Raw genomic sequence first — 22,633 nt, 5'->3', positions numbered from 1 at the left:
TCATGAGGGGCAGCCAATCAGAAGGAAGCTGGCTTAAAGCTAGTAGAAAGGCAGTTAAAACAGCTTGTTTCTGACAGAGGGTAAACTGAGTGACTTAACCAAAACCCAGCACAAGATCAATAAATATTATTTTGAACTATGAATCATACAAGTCCAAGAATACAAACATGGAGCGTGCAGTTAGAATATTTGGTCTGTTTTAATGATAATAATTGCTGTGTCTTTCATATTTATTTTACTTCCATCTCTCCCCCAGAGAGGTTCATCGAGAACGTTTTGAAGAATGTTGACAGGCAGCACGTGGACGTGGATACGCTGACACCGCAGGATTTGGACCAGCTGTCGAGCCTCATAGCTGAGGCTCTACAGGTAGTTGATCAGGACAAGGGACTAAACAGAGGCCTGAGCCGAATGAGGGGACCAGGACCGAGAGACCTGGAAGGAGAGCTGAGTGATGGAGAAGAAGAAGAAGAAGAGGAGGGGGAGGTTCCTAGCGATGAGTTGCTGGGGAATGCTCCTACCCTGAAACCTCAGGAGAGCACTCCTGTCGCACTGGCAGCACTTCAAGGTAATTTTACAGTGATTCATTTTGTTTTTACATAATTAAAGTATTGAGTAAGCGATGGAAAGTAAGTCTATAATACATGCATAATTGTGTAGGCTGGATTAAACAAAAAAAAACGGAGCTCTCAAGTCGCCACAAGAGTGCAACATAAAAATCAATGTGAAAATAAATAAGCATCCTGTGCTCAATGCAGAACATAAACCCAGCCAGTGTTAATGGTTTATTGTCCACTGAGGCCACTCAGGCTTCGCATGTTTACACAATCACTAAAAGTGCTCAACAGATAACTAAATGATTAAAAACTGTGGTCAGAAAGCAGTGGATATGTTATTTATGTACGTTTTCTAATGTTTTTTCAGCATCAGTGAAAAAGAAATGAATTCAGATCAGTAAAATATTAGAGAATGATGAATTTGATTTAAGGAAATGGCCTTGAAATTTGGGAAGGCGGCTTTTAGCTCTGAATGAATTTTTACATAAACCACACCTTTTTCTGTCTTTCTGCTCCCGCTTTGAATGGAAACACAAATATATCAGTATGATTATTCTCTTTCTCCCAACAGAGCGTCACACGGAGACAGAGGAGCAAAATGTGCAGGACAAGGTAAGCAATCAGAGTAGCAGAAAGGGAAGACTTAAATGTCAAAGCAAAGGCTGACATTGTAAGCAGTTATGTAATATATTAAACAAGGGAATGAGATGAACCCCACAGTTTTCAAAAGAAATTTTGCAAGGGTGAAATCACTGCCCAAAGAATTTATGTAGAACTCAGTATTCATGCGAGAGAATGAACTGCCGACAACAAAAACCAAAATCGATCAGGTTTTAGCCCCAAAGTGTTATTTGTTATACTGCTAGTATGCACTAATAATATTCTTTTTTTATTTATTCAAATAATAAAGAAAATCTTCCACTATAAATGTGAATAATATGAGCATGTGCACTTTTTAAGGAACCGGGAGAGCAGCGGATAAATGAGTGAGTTAGAATTAACGAAGGCTAAACTGTTGGACAAGGTGAACTCGTAACAACAACGCTGTACTGATTCAGTCCTTTATACTGTAAACTGAAACCTGGGTAAAAAGATGTGGACTCATTAGTGTATTTCATGGTTTTCTTTTACTCAAAGCAGTGGTTGAAATACTAGCATGTATAGTAGAGAGATGTATGTCTAAAAAACCAAATGTGATTCTGCTATAAAGCTTTAAATTTTCAGCTGATAGATCACAGATGAGGAAATTTGTCTTGGACTCTACTAAACTACTAAGCTACATAATAAAAAGAATTATGACCAGATAAAGGGGCGATTATAAGCTCTCACCAAGGCATCAGTCAGTATGTGGGTTTCTGTTTAAAATTCCACCTGATAGAAGCAACAAAGGATCTTTAAAGCCAATTTCATTTGCACTTTGACAGAACCTTGATTTTAATGACAGAGGAACATCTTAAACTCAATGCATACCTGATTACAATCTCTGATGAAACAGAGTTTTTTTTCTTCACCTCCAGACAGACGTGAGAACCAACCAAATCAAGAAAGTCACTAAGGACATCAGAACGCTCGCAGGTTATGAATAACCAACAGACTATGATGGTTACACACTACTAACCAGTTACTTTAGTGCTGCATTTTAAACAAGAAGACTTATGCATGCAGAAATTATTTAGTTTGACATTAAATGGATCGTGGCTGATTTAAAAGCCGAAATTTCAATCTCTTAAAAATGTGAAAATCCTAAAACAAGCTAATTTTTTTTTTGTTCATGCATTTAAAGTGTTTGTGTTGTCCAGACATGTGACTACAGCCATGACAACAGGTCGTCATGGCAGTTTGTAAAATAGTCAGAACCTCTCTACTGATTTGTGTTTCTGAACACAAACACCTTTATTCCATCTGTCCTGTCTCATACGTACTGATGTATGCGTGTATATATATTAGTGCTGTCAGCGTTAATCTTGTTAAAATGACGTAAACGCCATTTTAATGAGATTAATGCGTTAACGAGCTAACCGAGCTAACACGCGTTGACGCCGTGCAGCCCCACCCACAGGGGTGATCGGTGCGGTAATTTGCTGCGTTTGCAGTTATGGCGTTAACCTCATATATATATATATATATATATATATATATATATATATATATATATATATAAGGAAAGAATGAATATTTTTCATTTTTACAGAATGAAAAAAATCCACATTGACATTATGTCATTATGTGTCCATAAACACAAACAAATACACAACTTTCCAATCCAGAAGACTGATGTTTATCACACAGCTTTATGTCAGATAACATGCTGACACATAACTAAATGCTGCACTACCTTTAGAGCAATAGTTATCTATTGCTGCAGTGTTTGATAAAAACCCATTCAGCTTAGTGAAAGGGATTTCGTGACTGTGGGACTGTTATTCATTTGTCCATACATCTGACTTTACAAATAAAATGTAATATTGTCATTTGATTCCCATTTTCAACTACTTTTTATTTGTGTTTGTAGCGAAAACTATATTTATGATAAGATTTGGTGAAATCAACGCTGGAATAGAAGCAACATCTTCTCTGTGCTTATTTCTTGTACTCATTTCTTATTTTGTTTCTACTCGTTGAAAATTCCCTCCAGGCTGATGCATCTTGCTGGTCCCAAAAAACAATTTGAAGTTGCAAAGAAGATTGTATTTCAAAGTGCTCAGAGACAGAACAAACTATGTTTTTAGCTCACATGGCATTGCTGCTGCAGTGAGATGTGGTTCTTGACAAGACGAGCAATTACCCTGAAGCTAGGACCAGAAGAATAATAGCATATTAAAACCCTATTCAGTATAAGTCTGACAGGGTGGCTGTTCTTTGATTCAAGGCAATTATTTCCTCATGCCTGTAGCTGCAGATCGCCAACACACTAATGTCAGCAACAGGAAAACTCCCATAAGTTCAGTTTAAAAGAAAAAGAACTTGATTCAATATTGTTTCATTAGACACTTAACAGCCACTTCATTAGGTATGCCTAACAGCACACAGTTGCTGCAGATTTGTTGGCTACAGACAAATTTCCCATTCCGCCACATCCCAAAGGTGCTCTATTAGGTTGTGACTGTAGAGGCCATCTGAGTACAGTGAACTGATTTTCATGTTTGAGATGAGTCACATGGCACCTTATCTTGCTGGAAGCAACCATCAGGTAGGCTAAACAATGCTCAGTGGATACTAAATGATCAAAAATGTGCCAAGAAAATAACTCCCACGGCATTAAACCACCAGTACCAGCCTGAACCATTGGCACAAGGTAGGATGGATCCATGCCTGGATCTCTGATGGTTTGGGGGTGCATTCGAGCCTATGGAGTTAGCAGCTTGCACATCTGGAAGCGCACCTTCAATGCTAAAAAGTATACGCGGGTTTTAGAGCAACAAATCCTCCCATCCAGATGACACATATTTCAGGGAAGGTCTTGCATATTTCAGCAAGACTGTGATAAATCACATTCTTCATCTGTTATTATAACACCATGGCTTTGTACAGTTTTAGAAGAGTCCAGGTGCAGAGCTAGCCTGCCACTAAGACCAGATCTTTCTGCAACTGAAAGCAGTTGTAATGAAATGAAATGAAAATATGAAAAAGAGTACCCTGGACTGCTGAGCAGCTAGAATATTATATCACACAAGAATGGGCTAGTATACCTCTCCCAGAAGTCCAACAGCTGGTCTCCTCACTTCCCAGATGTTTATGGACTGTTTGTAAAAGAAGAATGGATGCTGCACATTGGTAAACATGGCACTGTTCTTGCTTTTTTGAGACATGCTGCTGCCATCAAAGCCTTTTCACACTGGTTTCTTCCCTCTCTGACAGCATCAGTCAGATAGTGCCAGCAGAGGTAGATTGTTTTGGAATGTTTTTTCTTAAAATTTGTAACTTTCTCAGTTTACACATTTGATTTGATTTATTTTCTGTGTTCCACTGTGAATAAAACACAAGTTTATGGGATTTGCAAATCATTGCACTGGTTGGGAGCAGTGCAACTTAACTAGAAAAAGCACCCCACAGATTCTTTCTGTTATGATACGGTTGCTACAGACGTTTTCTCATGTTCTTTTAGAGACACTATGTCTTAAATGGTTCTAAGTCCTGATTAAATATGGGCTGATTCTCAAAAGACACCAAGCCAGAACTGGCACATGTTGGTGGAAAACAGGTAAAAGTGCATCTTTCTTTTGTAAAGTACCTTATTATTGCTTGCTTAAATAATACAAGGGCTGATCTTTCTTTTTTGTCTGTTTGTTTTATTGTTTTTGTTCATCAGAGCACTGCAAGTGGGCAGATCTAATGTATACTATTTAAAAAATCTGAAAAGAATGAATAAATAAATACAAACATCTGTTTATGAAAGCTTTAAAAGCTTAAAATTGAGCTCATTAGTCAGGTTTGTATTTTTTTTTTTTAAATTACGTGTCTGAAATAAATTTGGTTAAAAGTGTAAGTTCTGTGTAAGAGTTGGATCACCTGGTGTCTTACCAGGCTCTGTGGTGCAATGGATAGCACATTGGACTTCTACTGGTTTATTTCAGATGCAATTCAAAGGTTGTGGGTTCAAGTCCCACCAGAGTCACTTTACTAAAGTTGGGGGGAAAAACTTGTTGAAGGTTTCTGCTACACAGAAACCTTAGTTTTGGAGTGGCTGTGTGTAGGTCAGGTGGTAGAGCAGATCACCTTCTAATTGTAAGTGTTGGTGGTTTGATCCTTGTCTGCTCCAGTCTCCAGGAAAAAAGAAAGTGAATGAGGCAAGTTGTGTAAAGCGTTTTGAGTGCTCAGTTAGAGTAGAAAAGCAATACATAAGAACCAGTCCATTTACCCACGTTATTTCATTGGCTCTTATTTCAGACGGAGAGTGGTAGCCTCTTCACCAAGCTCCTCGCCTACCTTGACAAAAGTTCCTTCACCGGACCTCCCCCAGCTAAAAACCATTATGACGATGCCAGTGAAACACCCAGAGGGCAGCAGGTGGGGCTGGAAAACGTCCAGAGTCGGACCAGCGAAGTAGGGGTGGCGGTGCAAAAGAAGGATACCACCCAGTCTGTAGAGGAGCTGTCGGAGGTGGAAGGCTGGATCAAGGAGGTGGCACCCCCTCCTGCTGCTCTCGTGTACGATGAACCTCACAAGAAGACGATGCACGTTCCTGAGCTGCAGTTGGATGTCAAAGCCAGCAAGAAGAAGAAAGATGATGATGTCTTTGGCTACGTCATCACCGACACAGAGTGAGTACAGATTTAATGATGAACATGTAAAAGACAAACTGCAATTGATTTTTGAAGGAGATGTATTTGAAGATGAACAGAAGAAAATTAATGGGTAGGTGGATGGATGGATGGACAGTATTTGAAGATTAAAAAATCAATCAAAATTACAATTTATTTTGCATTTGTCATTTATTTTCAGGTGAAATAAGTACACTTTTACTGCTTCCAGAAATTAGAAAAGAATATAAATGAAAAGGGTAATTTTCAGCCAGGTGCTGTAATGAAATGGAGTAGATTAAATGATCATCAGAAAGTGTGACGACTGCTATTAAAGCCTCTGTAGCATTCAGGCGTGTGTTTACACAGTGCCACAGGAGATGCTGTTTGAGCAGATTCACCCAAAAGTCAGATTGTGCAATGCTTAGAAAAAGTTCCATCTCAGACTCAATAGACTTCTGTTAGAATATTAAATGTTAAAGTTCTTGACAGTAAAATTAGAAAAAGACTGAAGAAGTACCTGTGGTTTGGAAGGGTCCTCTAGGAAAACTCTTTATCTTAAAAAGAACATGACAGCATGGTTAAGGTTCGCAAACCACAAGATTTCTGGAACAATGTTCTTTGGTTCAAGGAGACCAATGCACAGTGCCACAGCATATCAGCAAACACTTCATACTAAGTGTCAAGCACAGTGATGGAGGTGATTTGGGCTTGTTCTGCAGCCACAGGACCTGGGCACCTTACAGTCATTGAGTGAACAATGAACTGTTTATGTCAGTGTATTCTAGAGTCAAATGTGAGGCTATCTGTCCAACAGTTAAAGCTTGGCCCAAATTGGGCCATGCAGTAGGATCATGATCCTGAGCACATTGGAAAATCTACAACAGAAAAAGAAGAATTAGGGTTTTGTGGCAGCAAATCCAGATCTCAAGGTGAGTGAAGTGCTGTGCATAAACAAATGTTAGCAAACCTCACTGAACTGAAGTAAGGTTGGCTTTTTTGTGGAATTTTCATGGCATGAAAACCAGATCCTTGCTCAGTTTGAAAGACAACATGTTCTAGCTTATGAAGCAATGTTTTTTAGTCATGTGGCTAAAATCCAACTTAACTCTACCTTTATGTAGGTCACCAGTGACCCACTTGGATGTTGAAGAGGTTAAAAAATGTAGAAAGTAAAATTTTTTATCTCAGTTTTCAAAATGCATATCTGGAGTACAAGTTGAAGTTTTCTGAGCCTATAACGAGACTTTCTTTCACCTTTGTTTTGGGTGATCCACAGTAGTGATCAACCAGCTTTTTTCACAGTAGGTGAAGCAAGAAATGTGCTTTCCACGTGAGAAATTGCAAACCCTTGTTCTTTGTCCCTGCAAATTTTACCCAGAATGCAACAAGAGCACACTGCTGGGCATCTTTTTCCTTCTTTCTTCCTCACACAAAGGACAGGGTCGTTTCCATATTGATTCCTCTGTTCCTCAAGTCTGAGGTTGAAGTTCTTTAGAAATCCTCTTTCCTGTGTTTGGTTTTGAAACTCCTTCATGCTCGCCTTTCAGCTGAAATGGGTGTAATTCTGGCTCAGGGTCTTTGGCATGTCTCTTTCTTTTTGTCCTTACATCCTGTTACTCGACATTCTGAGCTATACAACAGGAGAGCCTTAAATGTTATGTTATAGAGGAAAAACATCTCATGTTGGTGTGGAGGTCCGACTCAAAGCTTTCATATGCTGAATGAGGGAGTTTTTATTTAAGCACAATATGATGTCAGTTTTAGTCCAAGCTTTTTCCTTGAACCTACTTTACGTTACTCAACTCTAGCATACAGATCAGTACGGTATAAATAGGAAACCTAATTTCTAATCACCATGGTCTTCAAAAGCCCCATTCAGTAAGGTCTCTACCCTATAGAGCCGCTTAGTGTCACAGCTGCTCTTGAGAATCAAATGTATTTATGTTTTACAAGACAGAGAAATTATAAATTAGATGATTTGTGTTTATGAAGTGCAGAAAAAGTTCAAGGAATGAAAAGGTGTCAAATATGCAAATGCAAAATGTTGCGGTGTTAAGGCACTAACAAATATCTCCACTCCTCTACCCCAGAGTTTTAGATTAATTCCAGGTTCATTGCATGTTTAAGATCACTTGTGTTTAGATAGTCCCTCTGTAGGTGGGACGGTTGTAGCTCATGAGCATCAATCGATCGTCAATCTTAAGGTCAGTAGTGTAATCCTCGACTCCCGCGGGTTGGTGCGTTGAAGTGTTTCTGGGCAAGATCCTGAATGCCAAAATGTCCACAGTGTATCCGTCAGGGTGTGTGCATTATAGTTAGACAGCACTTAAAGACCTTGAAAGCAATGTATGAATGTGTGTTTTCGAATGGGTGAATGTGTCTTGTAGTGTAAAACTGCTCAGCTAGAGTAGAAACCGCTATATAAGTACTTTTCTATTTACCGTTCAAATGTTATTCCTCTCCTCTCCAAATAGACCTTTGATAATTGAAAAATACTGTGACTTTAGCTTAAACAAGACTAGCCTCAGCTACGGCTGCTTTCCGCATGTGAGAAAACCTCTTGGTGCTAAAAAAAGCGTTATTTCTTAGTTTTGTATTAAGTGTTTGATTTAGATTCACCTGACCGCCCCATACATCATACACAACTATACACACTGATAACACAGGACAAATGTGTGTACTACTGACTGACAGACCTATTACTTATAATTTGTTGCTATCTGAAGATGGTGCCTCAAGGTGCGGCTGCAAAAGGATACCTTGGTATCTCTGCGACAGCTGCAGTATCTAACATTATGAGATGAAGGGCCTGAGGAGTCCAAAGGTCTTATCAAGGGGTTAGATTTGTGTTACTCTTTGTTTTCTCTAGATTCTCTTAACATTTTAACCAAATATATGGTTAAAAGAATAATTACAAAGCACTGGTTTTCCTTCTGTGGAGCCAGAACCAAGTTGTTTTTTTTAATTGCAAAAAACTTCAGCTCACAAAAGCTCACAAAAACTACTTTGACAGTGTTGCAGAAATTCTGACGGCAACCTTTAACATCAAGGTTGAGCTCCTGTAACTTTATGAAACAGGCTCAGAGGCTGCTTTGCTCTGATCCTAGGTGAACAGCTGGAAGGTTTAAGATGTTCTCAGTCACTTTTGCACCGCAGATGTCAGAGTCTTCAGTGTACTCAGCAGATTCCTCTCTAACCCTTTACAGTGACTCTTCAAAGTGACTCTTGACATTTCTATGAGATTGCTGAACTTCAAAAGAACACCAAAGTTGTCCTTGACAGTTCACTTTGTGTCAAACCTCTTCTTGAGAGTGAAGTGCAGCATCAACCACAACATGGAAAAAATGCCACTTCGCAATGCACCAGTAAGAAAAAGGCCCTTGAAAGAATGTCTTTTTGTGAAACAAGCCATCTTCTGAGCCAGAATAGTCTCAGTAGCCACATCTTTCCCCACAGCTTTTTGTTTGAGCAATGAGAAAACCTAAGACATTTTTCCTTGCTACGTCTGACTGCAGGGACAGAGTGATGAAAACTAATGTATTAGACCGAACAACAAGCTGAAGATGATAAAAGCAGAGGAATGTAGTGAGACTCTGGGCCACCAGAAGTCATCTCTAGCTTTTAAAGAACATCTGATTTGTGCTGCCAGTTACCTGACTGCTCCATGTCATATTGTGATTTAGCAGTAAAGTCAGCAAGCTTTAGCGTTTCTTTAGATCAAAGAATCCAGAAATGTCTCTTGATACTTTATAACTACTGACAATAACAAAAACTATGTATCAACATCATTTAATGTTGATACATAATTCACAGATGCTTCTTGTTTCCTCAAACATGGTTGCATACAGTACTGTGCACATTTCTCATTTCTCTGAGGTGTGGCTTAAAGACATTAGGGAAATGGAAAATACATGCAGCAGTTTATTGAAACATGTAAACACAGAAATGTGGTACAAATGAAAGTCATTCATTGGTATGACCACATTTGTTCTTCAACATAGCCTGAACTCTGGTTCAGCTGTTGAATTAGGTGTGTTTTTATTCTTGAATGATTCACAGATCAGTGTTAAGTAGCTTAATAAGAGGTCTTTAAAAGATTAGAAGAAAGTCTGGATCATTGAAAGCAAAATACTAAGAAATAAAGGGTGGTGCAAGACTTTTGCTCAGTACTGTAACTGCTTCAACACTGCATTAATCAAAGGCACACCTAACTCATAATTTAAGAACTCGCAGTAAAATTGTTTAACTCAACAACCATTTTTCCTCTCCACTTCAAGCTGGGCCGCTGAATCGCTGTGAACGCTAGTAAATGCGGTGCTGAATTTGAGGTTGTTTGAATAAACGTTTTTCATATTTTGGCCTAAAGCTACTGAAATGCTCCGTACTGAGGTCGAGTCCCTCTCCAAAACAAAGCTGTCACAGTAGGAATAAAAATATATAAAATGCAGGGCCACATGTGAAACAAGATCGATGTGATGACATTTTGGCGCAGCGTCTGAGGTGAAAGCTGATAGCAGGAGCATCCTGGTGGTTTTAGAGTATCATCTCCTCCTGTGGCCTGGGGAGAGGAGGAGGAAGAGGAGGAGGAGGAAGAGGAGGGCAGGGTGATTCATGACAGCTGGAGGAAAACACCTGCTGCTCAAGACACACACACACACACACACACACACACACACACACACACACACTTGTTTTCATATCTTAGTGAGGACATCTGATTGACATTATGCTTTCCCTAACCCTAACCCTAAAAAATGAATGCCTAACTCATGGGGACAGCCATTGGTCCCCACAAGTACAGTAACATGCTAATTTTCTGTTCGTACAAAGATGTCTAAACATGTACACACACACACTTCACTCTCTAATTAGTTTTAAAGTTCTTTAATGTAAAAAGAGTATATGCACAAAACCCCCCAGTGTAATTCCTTTAATTCTAATCTATAATTTTATGATGTCTTTAAACACAAGTGCCTTAACCTGAACCCTTTGTGCTTTGCACCTAACTGTTATCACAGTCAAAATCTCTGTAGACCATCGGAGCTTTACTGGTTTTCTGTTGGCCCCATATGTATATATATATATATATCTGTTATACCAAGAAATGCACAGAAATTGTTTATTCTGACTTCTGTTTCTGTTTTTCAAGGCGCTGACTTGACATTTGTTCAGTCTTACAGACAGTATTCTCCTTAGTTGTCATTATTACTGATAAGACTTAGGCATGACAGTCTGCCTGTGCCGCTTTTCTCCTGATTCGCTCTCATGTACTTGCTGAGGCAGCTCATAGTAGAGTGATCAGTGGAGCAGCCCTGAAGGGAAGGGATGTCTTTGATGTTTGAAGAAATAGCCTTTCTTTTGTTCAGTGAAACCTCTGGCTTTCCTATTACTACATGCAGCAATCCTCTCCTCAGGCGCTTCTGTCCCCAAACAACAGGAATCAGACTGCAGAAGATGGATAGATCATATTTTCCTGGTGAGCAATATACTCTGGACTACTCGAATAATGACCAAGCAACCTTTATTTACACGTTGGAGTGAAAAGCGAATGTAACTTTCTCTGTTTTGGACCGTCTGTTTCCTGGAAGTTTAGTATTGTCCAAATAGTTTGTGACTAAGAGTCCTACACATGTATTAATCTGTGTGAGAAAATACTCACAAAATACATGAAAAAAATGCCAGGAAGATTAATTGATTTTCCTCTGAATTAATTAAATTAAAAGGATTGAGAGGCCATACTTGAACTTAGTGGTACTTTAACTATTCTCACGCTGAAAATAATTATAATAATAGTTTGAATTGTATCAGTAAATGAATTTGGAATCCGTCCCCTGTATATCACCAGTAGTTACCCTCCTCTACCTTCATGCTTTCTAAGTAGACTGTTACTATCTTTTGTAAGCAATGATAAGGTGAGACCATTATGTGGACATTTAGCAGTACTGTTATAAAACATGGTGGTAAATGTTGTATTAATGCTGCCAATGTAGCTTTGTAACATGTGCATTACACTTTAAAATTGATGCTTTTTAAATGATGATCCTTTCCTAACACTAAGTCCTTATGCTCAAAATAAAAAACAATGCAACTGTTGATGGATAAATGGATTGATGTGAAATTATATTTCTATCTTAATATGTAAAACACAGTGCCAGCTCCTGAGTTGAGGTGTATAATACTTCTCAAGTATCCATCCCTCTCTACTGATGCTTAAAATGCAAAACATAATTTGTTATCCAAATTAGTTTTTTCTTGTCTAATAAAACATTTGCACAATGTCTTGTGCTAACCCTGCACTGTAGATGGTGAGACATTTAAGTGGACAACAATGACCACTAGACGAAAGGTCATCAAATGAGGTTTATACTCAGGAGTTTATGGATATCTTCATCAAATTTCATATCAGATCACCCAGTAATTGTTTAGACTTCCACTAAAAACGTAAGCATCAGCCTCATAATGATTCAAAATTCGTTTGTCCAGCTGTTGCTCCTTCGAAAAGCCAGATCATCTTCAGACTCGGGCCTGTACATGCTGCTGTACTGTTATCAGTTTTCATTTTCCCTGAAATTGTGTAAGAGTGAGATGGAAGGAAATATAGAATAAAAATAATCAAAGCGTCTCTCTGTGAGAAGAAATCCTGCCGAAGCAGGCTGTCGTATCTGAGTGGGATCATAACCCAACACCCTGCATGCTGCAGAGCTAATGTAAAAGCTGCTGTGAGGTCTCCATTGTAGCTATCAACACTCGGGATCTGCAGGCAGAGCGATCGCTGATGTCAGATCTGAAGCAGCTGCTCTGCACAGTGAAGACTGACTCAGGCTGTGGGCTGTTGAAGCTGCTGTCTGCTCTCCAGGCTGAGAGGGGAGACAAATCACTGGCTGTCAGTACATTTTCATACATAGCAAGTCTCATTTTTATTAACTGTGATTCAGCCACATTCAGTCATTTTCTCTTATAGTCAGAGAAAACAGTTAAACTCAAGATCCCTAAGATGTTAAATTCTATAAACAGCTGCAATTCATTTCTTTCTATTTGGATTTGACTCTGAAGCTAACAGTCATATTTGATCATAAATGATTGTTTATTTGGTCAAATGTCCAGTGCATGTGAAATCATAAGGCTAGGAATATATCTAGAGTAAAGATTTTAACATGGAGCAAACTAAAATGCTGAAATAGAAGAAAATATTTTTTGGTTGAAATCCAGCAAGTGTTGGACATCAAAGTTCAAGATGCAAGGACGGAGACGACGGATAATTTTCATAATTAAGTGCATTTAAAAATTGAGTGATTTTCACAGTTTGCAACAAAACCCTTTTTGCAGCAAAACTCTTTCTCCTCAGCTTCATCTGTATGACTCATCCAAAGACAATGCTGTGTTTCCAGAAACGTGCAGATATCCTGCAGATGTCTGGAAGTGTCTGCTTTCCGTGTTTGAATTCCGCAGAGGAGACTTAGAGGGGGTCAGATGAGTCCACAGCAGACAGGAAGCAATTAGCTTGGAGTTGGGATATTGAGCTTTAATCATGGTCTCTAGGCTCACAGATGCAAACACACGCCACACACAACCTCTCCCCGTCCCACTGGCCCTAAGCATGCACAGAGGCTGTTGTAACTGACTGCTTAATTTGTTATTCCCTTATTTCGCTGCCATTTTTCTCACAGTTTGGTGAAATGTGAGTGAGTTTCCCGTCTAAATTTTACTACGTTATCATCAAAAGAAAAACTATGTATTAAAGAAGAGGTTACTTAAAGCCAAATTGATGTTTTCGTGTGTCTTAACCTGTCATAAGTCATGTCTGCGTCCCATTATATTCCTGTTTTATTTTGAAAGTCTTGTTTCTCTGTTCATTGTGCTTAGTGTTACTTTTCCCTGTGGTGTCACGATGTGATTCGAGTCAGCTGGTTTTCCCATGTGTTTCCACTTCCCCTGATCAGCCTCTGTGTATTTAGTCTGTGTGTGTTCATTCAGTCTTTGCCAGGTTGTCTGTTTGGTTTCACGTCACGTCTGAGAGTTCTTCTTACTGAACAGGTTCGTGTTCATGTTCGGTTTATTTCAGTTCCATAGTCGCATGTACCTGTTCAGTTCCAAGTCTCTTGTCACAGTTTTCATAGTTATTTAGTTATTTCTCAGTTTAGGTGTCAGGTTAGGTTTTGCTATGTTCACTCTTGCTTTGTTTTTGTGTTCACATTTTATCAGCCAAATAAACGGCTCCCCTTTCGTTTAAACTCAGTTCTGTCTCCTACTGTGTCTGCATTTGGGTCCCACTATTCACTCAAAACACAGTGAGCTCCCTGCTGACCGTGACATAATCGACATTACATGCTTTTTGGACTGGCATTTCTGTTGTCATAGCATTGTTTCTTTAACTTTGTCCTTTTGTGTCTGTGTGCTTCGCCTTTTCTAGTTACATCATATTTTATTTTGGTAATTTCTTTTCCTTGTTGGTTTCCTTCTGGCTTTTTTCCTCCTTAAAAATTTGCCTTTACCTGCCTTTAATGGCTTCACCTGTGTCACATTAGTTCCCTGTGTTCTTTAGCCTATAGCCTTTTTGCCTCACTTAATACCCTTGTGTTCCTTAATCAGTAAAATCTTAGCTTTAGTTTTACAATTTTATTGAATTAGCTTTTGTTTATTCCCGGGGTCTTTAGTCACCTTTTGTTTGTTTAAAAATAAGTTTTGGATACAACATTTATTCCTTCACTCACCCATGTCTGCATCTGGGTCCTCATTCTGATATATCAAAACATATATATCATAACATGTCTAAGAAGTTTTCACACTATTAATTTGTAATGTCAGACACATAAGGCTGCACAGATGGCATTCTCATTTATAGAAGCATAGACGTTTCCTTCTTAAGTTACTTTAAAAATAAAGAAAAGAAAAGTTTGCTTTTGAAAATATCCAGTAAAGAAATTTGTGTTGGGAGGATTACATCAACTGTACTTGATTTAAAGTAGTTAAGTTAGTGGTAATTGTAGATGTATAGACAGTACTTACAGTAAATCTATTGCAATAGAGTATGTGTCAAATAGTATGAGCCAGTGCCATTAATTTGGCTATCTATCCAAAAATATGCATATGTGCCAGAACAGCAGATCAGGGTTCAGGATGAAGTGTTTTCCTCTTCTTTTAGATCGAGGTAATCCACAGCTGTGAACAAAACAGAGGTCGATTTTATTGTTGAATACTGCCAAAGTAATTTTATGTGCTAGAACATGCTGTAAAGCATAAAATGATGGAGCGGGCAGTGATGATAACAAGCTTTCTGCCTGTGACCTTTGTCACCTCTTCAGCGTTCACCTCGCCGGCAAACGGCACTTCCCAGCTCTCTATCTCACACTTATCTGAACTCACCTGGGAGCTTTGTGGAAAACCGCTTTTATATGTCTGTGTTTTCTGGTTCAGTACTTCAGCTAGTGGGTTTAAGTGATATGTCTGGAGACCTTCACCATGTCCAGTTTGTCTTATAGATGGTAGTTTAGATCAGATTTAACACTTTGCTCTTCATCTGCAAGCTCAAGTCCTCTGCCATTCATTTGACATAAGAAATAATGTCAGGATTGAAATTAAACATTTGTCTATTTAAAACACTTTATCTTCAAATAATTTACTTTTAATTTTCTCTCATTTCTACATAAACTAATTCAAGCCTTACCTTGGCAGATTCTGATAGCTTTGCACGATTGATGCTTCAGAGTACTCTTCAGCCCCTAAGTTCACTTTTTCTAAGACCCCACTAACCTGGGCCGAGGGGTCAGTCAGTGACCCACTGGCAACCGGAGCGTGCTGAAGAAAAATGTGATTTGCTGGAGGCTGCTTGCAGTTACTGTGAAATCAATTGCTGAAGCACCAGTGACATAGGCCTAGAGAATAGTCAGTAACCCCATGACAGGTTGTGTAGGGGTTGCTGGCAGTCGCTAGGTGAAATTGGCTGTGAAGATTTATATGGTGTCGTGCTGGAAAACTTTCCTTTGGTCACAGATTACCTGTAGTTTGCATGGAAGATCCCGACTTGTCTGTAGCACTTGCTCTGCTTAGCGAGCGGTAGTGAAACTGAGAAAAAGGGACATAAACTGGAAATGGAGACTGTTCACTGTTCATGTTTGCAGATAAGTTGGTGTCTTCCTTTCACGGTACGGCCAGCTGAGGCAATTAGATGCTAATCAAAGCAATCACAAAGACGTTGTTTTGTGTACCACAACCTTTCGGATCAATTTCACCTAAAGACAGCCAGCAATCTCCAGCAACCACTCACCTGTTTACACCTTTCTTCTGATTGGCTCCTCCTTGCAAAAAGATGGTTTTGATGGTAGATGGGTGGGGCCTATGTGCTAAAAGCCACAGCTGTTTGTCTAAAATAACCATATTAGGAATATCGCCAGTGAAGAGCAATCTAAAGAAAATAAGGAAAACCTTTAAAATTACCTGATAGATCACTACAAGGAAAAATAACTTGTTTAAAGCCTGTTGTATAAAAAATTGCACAGTAAATCTGCACCTGTTGTATGTTTAACTTTTAATTTCTGATCCCTTCTTCTCTTCCTGCCCTGCACTCTTCTTCTTCAACATCATCATCACCAGTGGGCTCCAGACAGACGAAGGCCTCCACCTGATGGAGATCCTGGCTAGAATGGCGAAAATCCAGATGACTGATTTCGCTGAGCTTTCGTACGTACAGCTCTTTTTTAAAACCTTCTGGTCACACTCCAATATGAAAACTCAGTGCACTCACTGTGTTAATGCTGCTTTTTCTTACTGGAGTCTGGGGTGAAAATCACAGTCTAACCTAATGTGATGTTTTTTTTCTGAAAGCTTAAACATTTCATTTTCACACTGCATCAAAGGAATATAAAAAGAACCACAAACTGGCACGTTTACTGCATTTGAGGCTCTAAATAATCCGCTCCTATTGAGAAATGATCAAGTCACACCTGTTCCAGTTCCGATGCCAATAAAGAAAGTCTGTTTACAACAGAGCTAGAACACTGGAGGTGACAAGTCTCCTGCATGCAAGCAAAATCCCTGAAATAGAAGTTGAACACTTTCTTATTCAAATAAAGCCTGTCATTCAGTGATCCAAAAACAACCTAAAGCTACACATCTAATCACAGCAAATGTGTGGAGTAAATACTTTTCCAGCCTGATTCACTGGTTTAAATAATGTGTTGATCTTATCTTTAAAAACGGAGCAAGAGAATACCACGAATTGACCACAAAGTTCTTGCAACTTGATCATCAAATCTTAATCCACTTGTTGAACCACATGGTAAGGATATCCAGCCATGTCGGGGATTTGTTCACTTCTTTTCTTCTTCATAAAACAATTTAAGTCTCAGTGCTCAGATTTATCATGAGCTGCACCTCAAAGATCTGATTTAAGCCCCTTTTTATTTCCATTGTATATTCTGTCATTAGATCACATTATTAGTAGTTTAAAAACCATTTCCAGTAATCTGTATGCTGATGATACTTAACTGTATCTCAGTTAAACCTTATGAATTATCTGTTTTAATTGATTGGTTTAATGCAACTAATAGTTGGCTAGCAAATAACTTTTTCCAGTTTAATGAAAACAAGACAGTCTCTAATTTAATTTTTTTTTTTCTCCGATAAGGATTATTCAAATTGGACAGCGTCCAGGTTTTTGTCATTTTAGATGTCATTCATCTGTAGATGCTCATATCAAGTCTCTGACCTGCTCTTGCTTTTCCAGAATCTTGGGTTAGGACTGCTCTCATGAACTTTGACTTTTGATGCTCATATCAAGTCAGGGGTGACCTGCTCTCCCTGCTTTTCCATTTCCTTGAACCAAATAGCTGCTAAACTTAGGACTGCTGTCTCTGATGTTCTCCAGAGGCCTGGTAAAAAACTGAACTGTTGAGATGAGATCTAAAACCTTCATGACACTTCCTCGGGGCCTGGAATTTCCTGACTTAGATTGTAGTAATGCTCTGTCTAAAGCAGGGGTGTCCAACTCCAGGCCTCGAGGGCCGGTGTCCTGCAGGTTTTAGATATCACCCTGAGTCAACACACCTGAATCAAATGATTAGTTCATTGCCAGGCCTCTGGAGAACTTCAATACACGAGGAGGTAATTTAGCCATTTAAATCAGCTGTGTTGGACCAGGGACACATCTAAAACCTGCAGGACACCGGCCCTCGAGGCCTGGAGTTGGACACTCCTCGTCTAAAGCATCTAATAATCTCCTCCAGTCTGTCCAAAATTCTCTTGCAAAGGTTCTTATGAATTCTGTCATGTCTTACCATTGTTAAAGCATCTACACTGGCTTCTAATCAAGTGTAGGTATCAGTTTAAAATCTTGATTCTTACTTTTATGGCCTTTATGTCCAGACACAGCCAGCCTCCCAACCAAAATGGAGCAATGTGTGTTAGCTCGAGAGACAGATGATTCTGTCATACATTACTTATCATTAAACTACTCTAGAAGACAAGTGAATGTTGGATTAATCTGAGCAGTACAAATCCTAGCTGGGAAGACATTGTTGTTCTATTTTTTTTCCATCACTAACCACTGTGTCCCTTAGAGGTCATTTGACTCATTTACAGGCAATGGTTTCGCTCTTTTACAGTTTAATACAATGATTAATACAACTTAAAACCAGGTCCTCATTCACCCCCTTACTCAGAAATCGTCTATAACTCAAACTCATAACTATCCCCACTACCTGCCCAACTCTTCATTTCGCTTATCTTTAAACCAGTTCTTCGCAGTGTCTTTGTTAAGGAATTTATGTCCTCACAGTCCAAGTGCACACACCCACAATTCAAAGCTTCAGCCATGTGTTCTGTTCTAGAAGCTAAAAATAAAAACATTTAAATGCTTACGATGTCGTTTAAAGCTCTCGTTGCCCTGTAATGTAGCGGCGCCTCTGGACATGTAGTCCTACCAGCTGTCAGGCAGGCAAACCGCTGAATAGAAATGAGAACAACATCAAGAAAACACTTCAGTATTTTTCAGTTCAGCAACACTTCAACCTTCTAACAAACCAGAGACTGTATGAGCAAAGATCTGTAGATGACTCACAACATCCATAGTCTGCTTTAGCGTCTCAACAACAACCATTTCGTACCTGTAGGCTCGAGTGGGCAGCAATTTTCTCAAAGGGCGAGCATCACATACTAAAACTCTTCAAATATTCCCAGTAGAAGATGAGCAGCGTCGGCTGCTCCACAGTTACCCTCCAGCATGACGGATCAGAGAGGGCAAACTGGTGGGATCAAAGCAGAGTGGCAGAAGGCATTAAAATCAGAAGTGGAAAAAAAAGGAAGGGAAAACAGTGCCCTTACAGACTAGAAACCCAAGGACGTCGCCTTATTTTCATTCTGTCAACATTTTTTCCTGCTCTGAGGGGGTAAGAAAGCAATGAGCGTTGTTGGTCGACGTTATTGACGTGTTAGAGACGAGCAGCCGTTGACTACAATCATTTATTAATGAGAATGAACTCTGCCTGAACTCTCTCTTTCTCTCCATGTGTCTTTCTGTTTTTCGATCATTCTGTTATTCATTTCTCCATCTTTGCCTCTATCTATTCCTATTTCGTCTTCCCTCCTTCGGGTTTCTGCTTTCTTAGTTTGTCTCAGTCTGTATGTCCTTTCTATATTTCTGTAAGTAACTTTGTGCCCCCTCAGCACCTCCTCGCTTTCTCTCTCCCTTTCAGTCTTTCCCCTCCACAGGTGACTTTGCATGGAGTATCAATTGAATTCTCAATGCTGTGAGCTGCAACAGCAAAACAATTGCTACTGTGGGGGTTTGGATATGAACACACTGTTGGGGATTATATTCAGCCTACAGACGGCGTTTGCTGTATTTTATCTGTGAATAAACATGTGTCTGGTCACAGTTAAATAGGATTTTACAGCCTGAGATTGATCATTGAAATGTGAAAATAGGTGAATTGCAAGGTTAATTAAAGACTTTGATCTCCTGACCATTCCTTTAATTGCTGAGATCTGAGAACATTGAGATATTGCTAAAAACCTGGAGGCCAGCATCTTCCGAAGGCTATTTATTACACAAACTAACCCAACTCAGGGTTCACTTACTTTTTACAGAAATTTGAACCAATAAGGAAAAAGCATGCCTCTGGCACCATTTCCTGAGGTAACCAAAGAGATGAGAGACATCTTCATGGAATATTGTACTAGATGAAGTTAGGATAATGGGCAGGATTCCCCCAGGTTATTTTTTTGCTGTACTGAACTGCCATTCCACAGCCCTACATGAGTCAGTCGACACTGAAATAAACCACAACAACAACATCCATCTCTTTACTGAATGTTCAGTGCTCTTCAGTCTCGTGTAAATATAGCGGCAGATTGCACGTTGATAACAAATACAGCCTGGTACCGGTCCACAGACCGATTGGCTCGAGGACCGATTGGCAGGCAGAAAGCTCATAAGACAACTGGGACGTGACGTCAGTGTAGGGATCCTGACAGCATTGGAAAATAGAAGTGATGAAGAAAATCGAACACTTGGAATAGCAAATGTTCACACGTCCTGCAGACGAATAAAGACGCAACTGAGCAAACAGATCTTCTGTATTGAACCATGACTTCATTCAAGGGCATATTCAGCAAATGGAGATTGATCTTTTGCAGTGGCTGTTCTGAAATTATCTGTCAGATATCTGCCTGATTATTTCCATATGTGCTGTGTTATAATGCATAGCAGGCATCAAAATTCTTTCAGTCTTTTCAGTATTTTTTTGTGGATTTACTAAATTGCCTTTAGGCCTCAAATAACATTAATTAACAAAATCTAATGCATTGAGTTTACCTAAACTCTGGTCTCTGTAGTTTTTTACAGTGTATTGGTGAGAGTTGTACTAGTCCAAATGTAAAATTGTCAACTGTTTATTTCAGATATCAAATCCTTAAAGTGAAGTTGACCAAAGTCAAAAAACATCAATCAATCAATAATCCATTCCCTTTGTTATTTTAAAAACGAGATAGTGAGTAAACACCTGTATATGAATTCTTAGTCTGTGTTGTAAAAATGGTAGAATGAAGTATACTTCTAGCCTCAGTTGTTCACTTTGAGTGTGGTGCACGATGGGCACAATATAATGTAACACTCAGCTGAACAGGTGGAAAAAAATAAAACTGTTGTTTTGTTTCCGGAGCTTTCAAAGTTTACTTAAAATGCATTTTCCTTTGAAGTTTAGCGCGAGGATGCTAATTCACAGTTTATTTGGTGCTTTGTAGAATTAGTCTGGATTATTTGTTATCTTGTTAGTACAGCATATTTATTTGGTGTTGGTGTTTCAGTTTGTGTTGGCTGGTGTTTGTCTTCTAAGAGGTGATATGAAATTTTGACACTGTAAATGGATAGAAGTACTAGCAAAGCATTGATTTTTATACTTGCATTGTACAGTGTAACTCCGTTCGCTGTTGATAAAGCAACATCTAAATTGAATTGAACTATGCCTGGGTTGAAGGGAAGCAGAGAAAGAGTAGGAATCCATGTCTACAGTCTTCTATTTGTGAGTATGTGTGGACAGGTGGGGATTGGGTGGCTTGGGGTCGCATGATTCACACACACGCATACCTTCACACACACACTCTTTCTCTCCACCCCCTCTGCTTGGCACCTTGCCGTGCTGCTCGGCTGCTGCATTGAGTCCCTGGGTGGCCCGTACTGTTCCCCTGTTCTAATGCACCTTTTGTCTTTGTTCTCCTATTCTGGGAATGAAAGAAGGGAGCTATACAGTGGGGAGAGTGATGGATAGGAGGCAGAGAAAACGAGAGAGCGACAGAGAGAGATATAGATACAGAGAGAGAGCGAGAGAGGCAGGGAGAGAGGGAGAGAAATCCAGGGGTCTCTTTTGTTGTGAGCGCAGTGAAAGCCCAGCAGGGGGAGCCGCCTCGACAATTTGTCAGACGCACCACGCTTATTTTCCAAGGCTGCCCGGCTCCTCGCCACTGTGGCAACACCTTAAATGGAATAAATAAGCTCAGGAACACAAGCCTCAGACTGACACTAATTTCTCAGCCTGCCTGTGGTTTTCAACACCATACTCCTCAACCACACTAAAAACTGGTGGTTGTAGATAGTTTAAAAATATCCATTTACTGGTATCCAATCATATTTCCCATTGCTGACATTTAATGATAGAAATCTCATCTTATTCTGTATGCAGTCTTTGTAAGTCATCCGAACACCTTTTATGGGACCGTTTTTCCATCAAATGCTAATACGAGTGAATTATACCTGCTTTTAAATTTACCCTTAAATACTTTTTACCTTATAAAGTTTTGTGGTATTTAAACAACGTTATTTACTATATTTAGGTAAACTTGGTCATAAAACAAGATAAAATAAGATGTGCTATTGCATTAGAAATACTTGATATAATATCCCTCTAGTAGCGGAGTTCCCTATTTCGCTTTGAGCTAAAAAAGTATTTGAGATAGCAGTTGTAGTATTTGTCTGTTTAGACTGTCGGTATAAATGATAAACTTGTAGCGTTTTCTTATTTGCCTTGATGTCTCGTTACAGTAGTGTGATAGAGAGAACATGCTGTATTATTATGGTTTTCATAGATTATCTGATTTGCTTTTATCAGTTTGAAGGACAGAGTGAGGCTCTGTGGTTCTCTCAGAAAACTCATATAGCCTTGGGAGGATTTTTTTTCTTTATCTGTATCAGCAGGAACTGTAAGATTATATATCCTGTCAAACATGGCATATAGCAGTGGCCTAGCTGAACCTGCACCTATTAGGTCAGTTTCCTTAAACTAAAAAACCTTGAAAAAAAATTTTTTTTTTTAAAGCAGTACAAACTTTTAAGTGATATATAAA

The 22,633-nt window shown here is 39.2% G+C and overlaps 1 protein-coding gene and 1 non-coding gene across 3 annotated transcripts in view; both read left to right on the top strand.

Annotated features, from left to right (window-relative positions):
* Nucleotides 1-22,633, top strand: part of LOC116331658 (receptor-type tyrosine-protein phosphatase N2-like) — a 218,263-nt gene that overhangs the window by 45,572 nt on the left and 150,058 nt on the right. For both annotated transcript variants that reach the window (XM_039602794.1, XM_031754416.2), the window contains exons 7-10: nucleotides 257-568; nucleotides 1,129-1,169; nucleotides 5,445-5,818; nucleotides 16,391-16,477. In XM_039602794.1, the coding sequence (XP_039458728.1) occupies nucleotides 257-568; nucleotides 1,129-1,169; nucleotides 5,445-5,818; nucleotides 16,391-16,477 (814 nt within the window). The remainder of the gene's footprint in view (nucleotides 1-256; nucleotides 569-1,128; nucleotides 1,170-5,444; nucleotides 5,819-16,390; nucleotides 16,478-22,633) is intronic.
* trnar-ucu lies at nucleotides 5,081-5,172 on the top strand. Its single transcript is given in 2 exon segments — nucleotides 5,081-5,117; nucleotides 5,137-5,172. It is a non-coding gene; the product is annotated as a tRNA-Arg (tRNA).

This window comes from Oreochromis aureus, linkage group 18 (genome assembly GCF_013358895.1).
Source record: "Oreochromis aureus strain Israel breed Guangdong linkage group 18, ZZ_aureus, whole genome shotgun sequence".
Taxonomy (NCBI): domain Eukaryota; kingdom Metazoa; phylum Chordata; class Actinopteri; order Cichliformes; family Cichlidae; genus Oreochromis; species Oreochromis aureus.
Note: the sequence above shows the minus strand (reverse complement) of the source record. Positions and strands in the feature narration are given on the sequence as shown.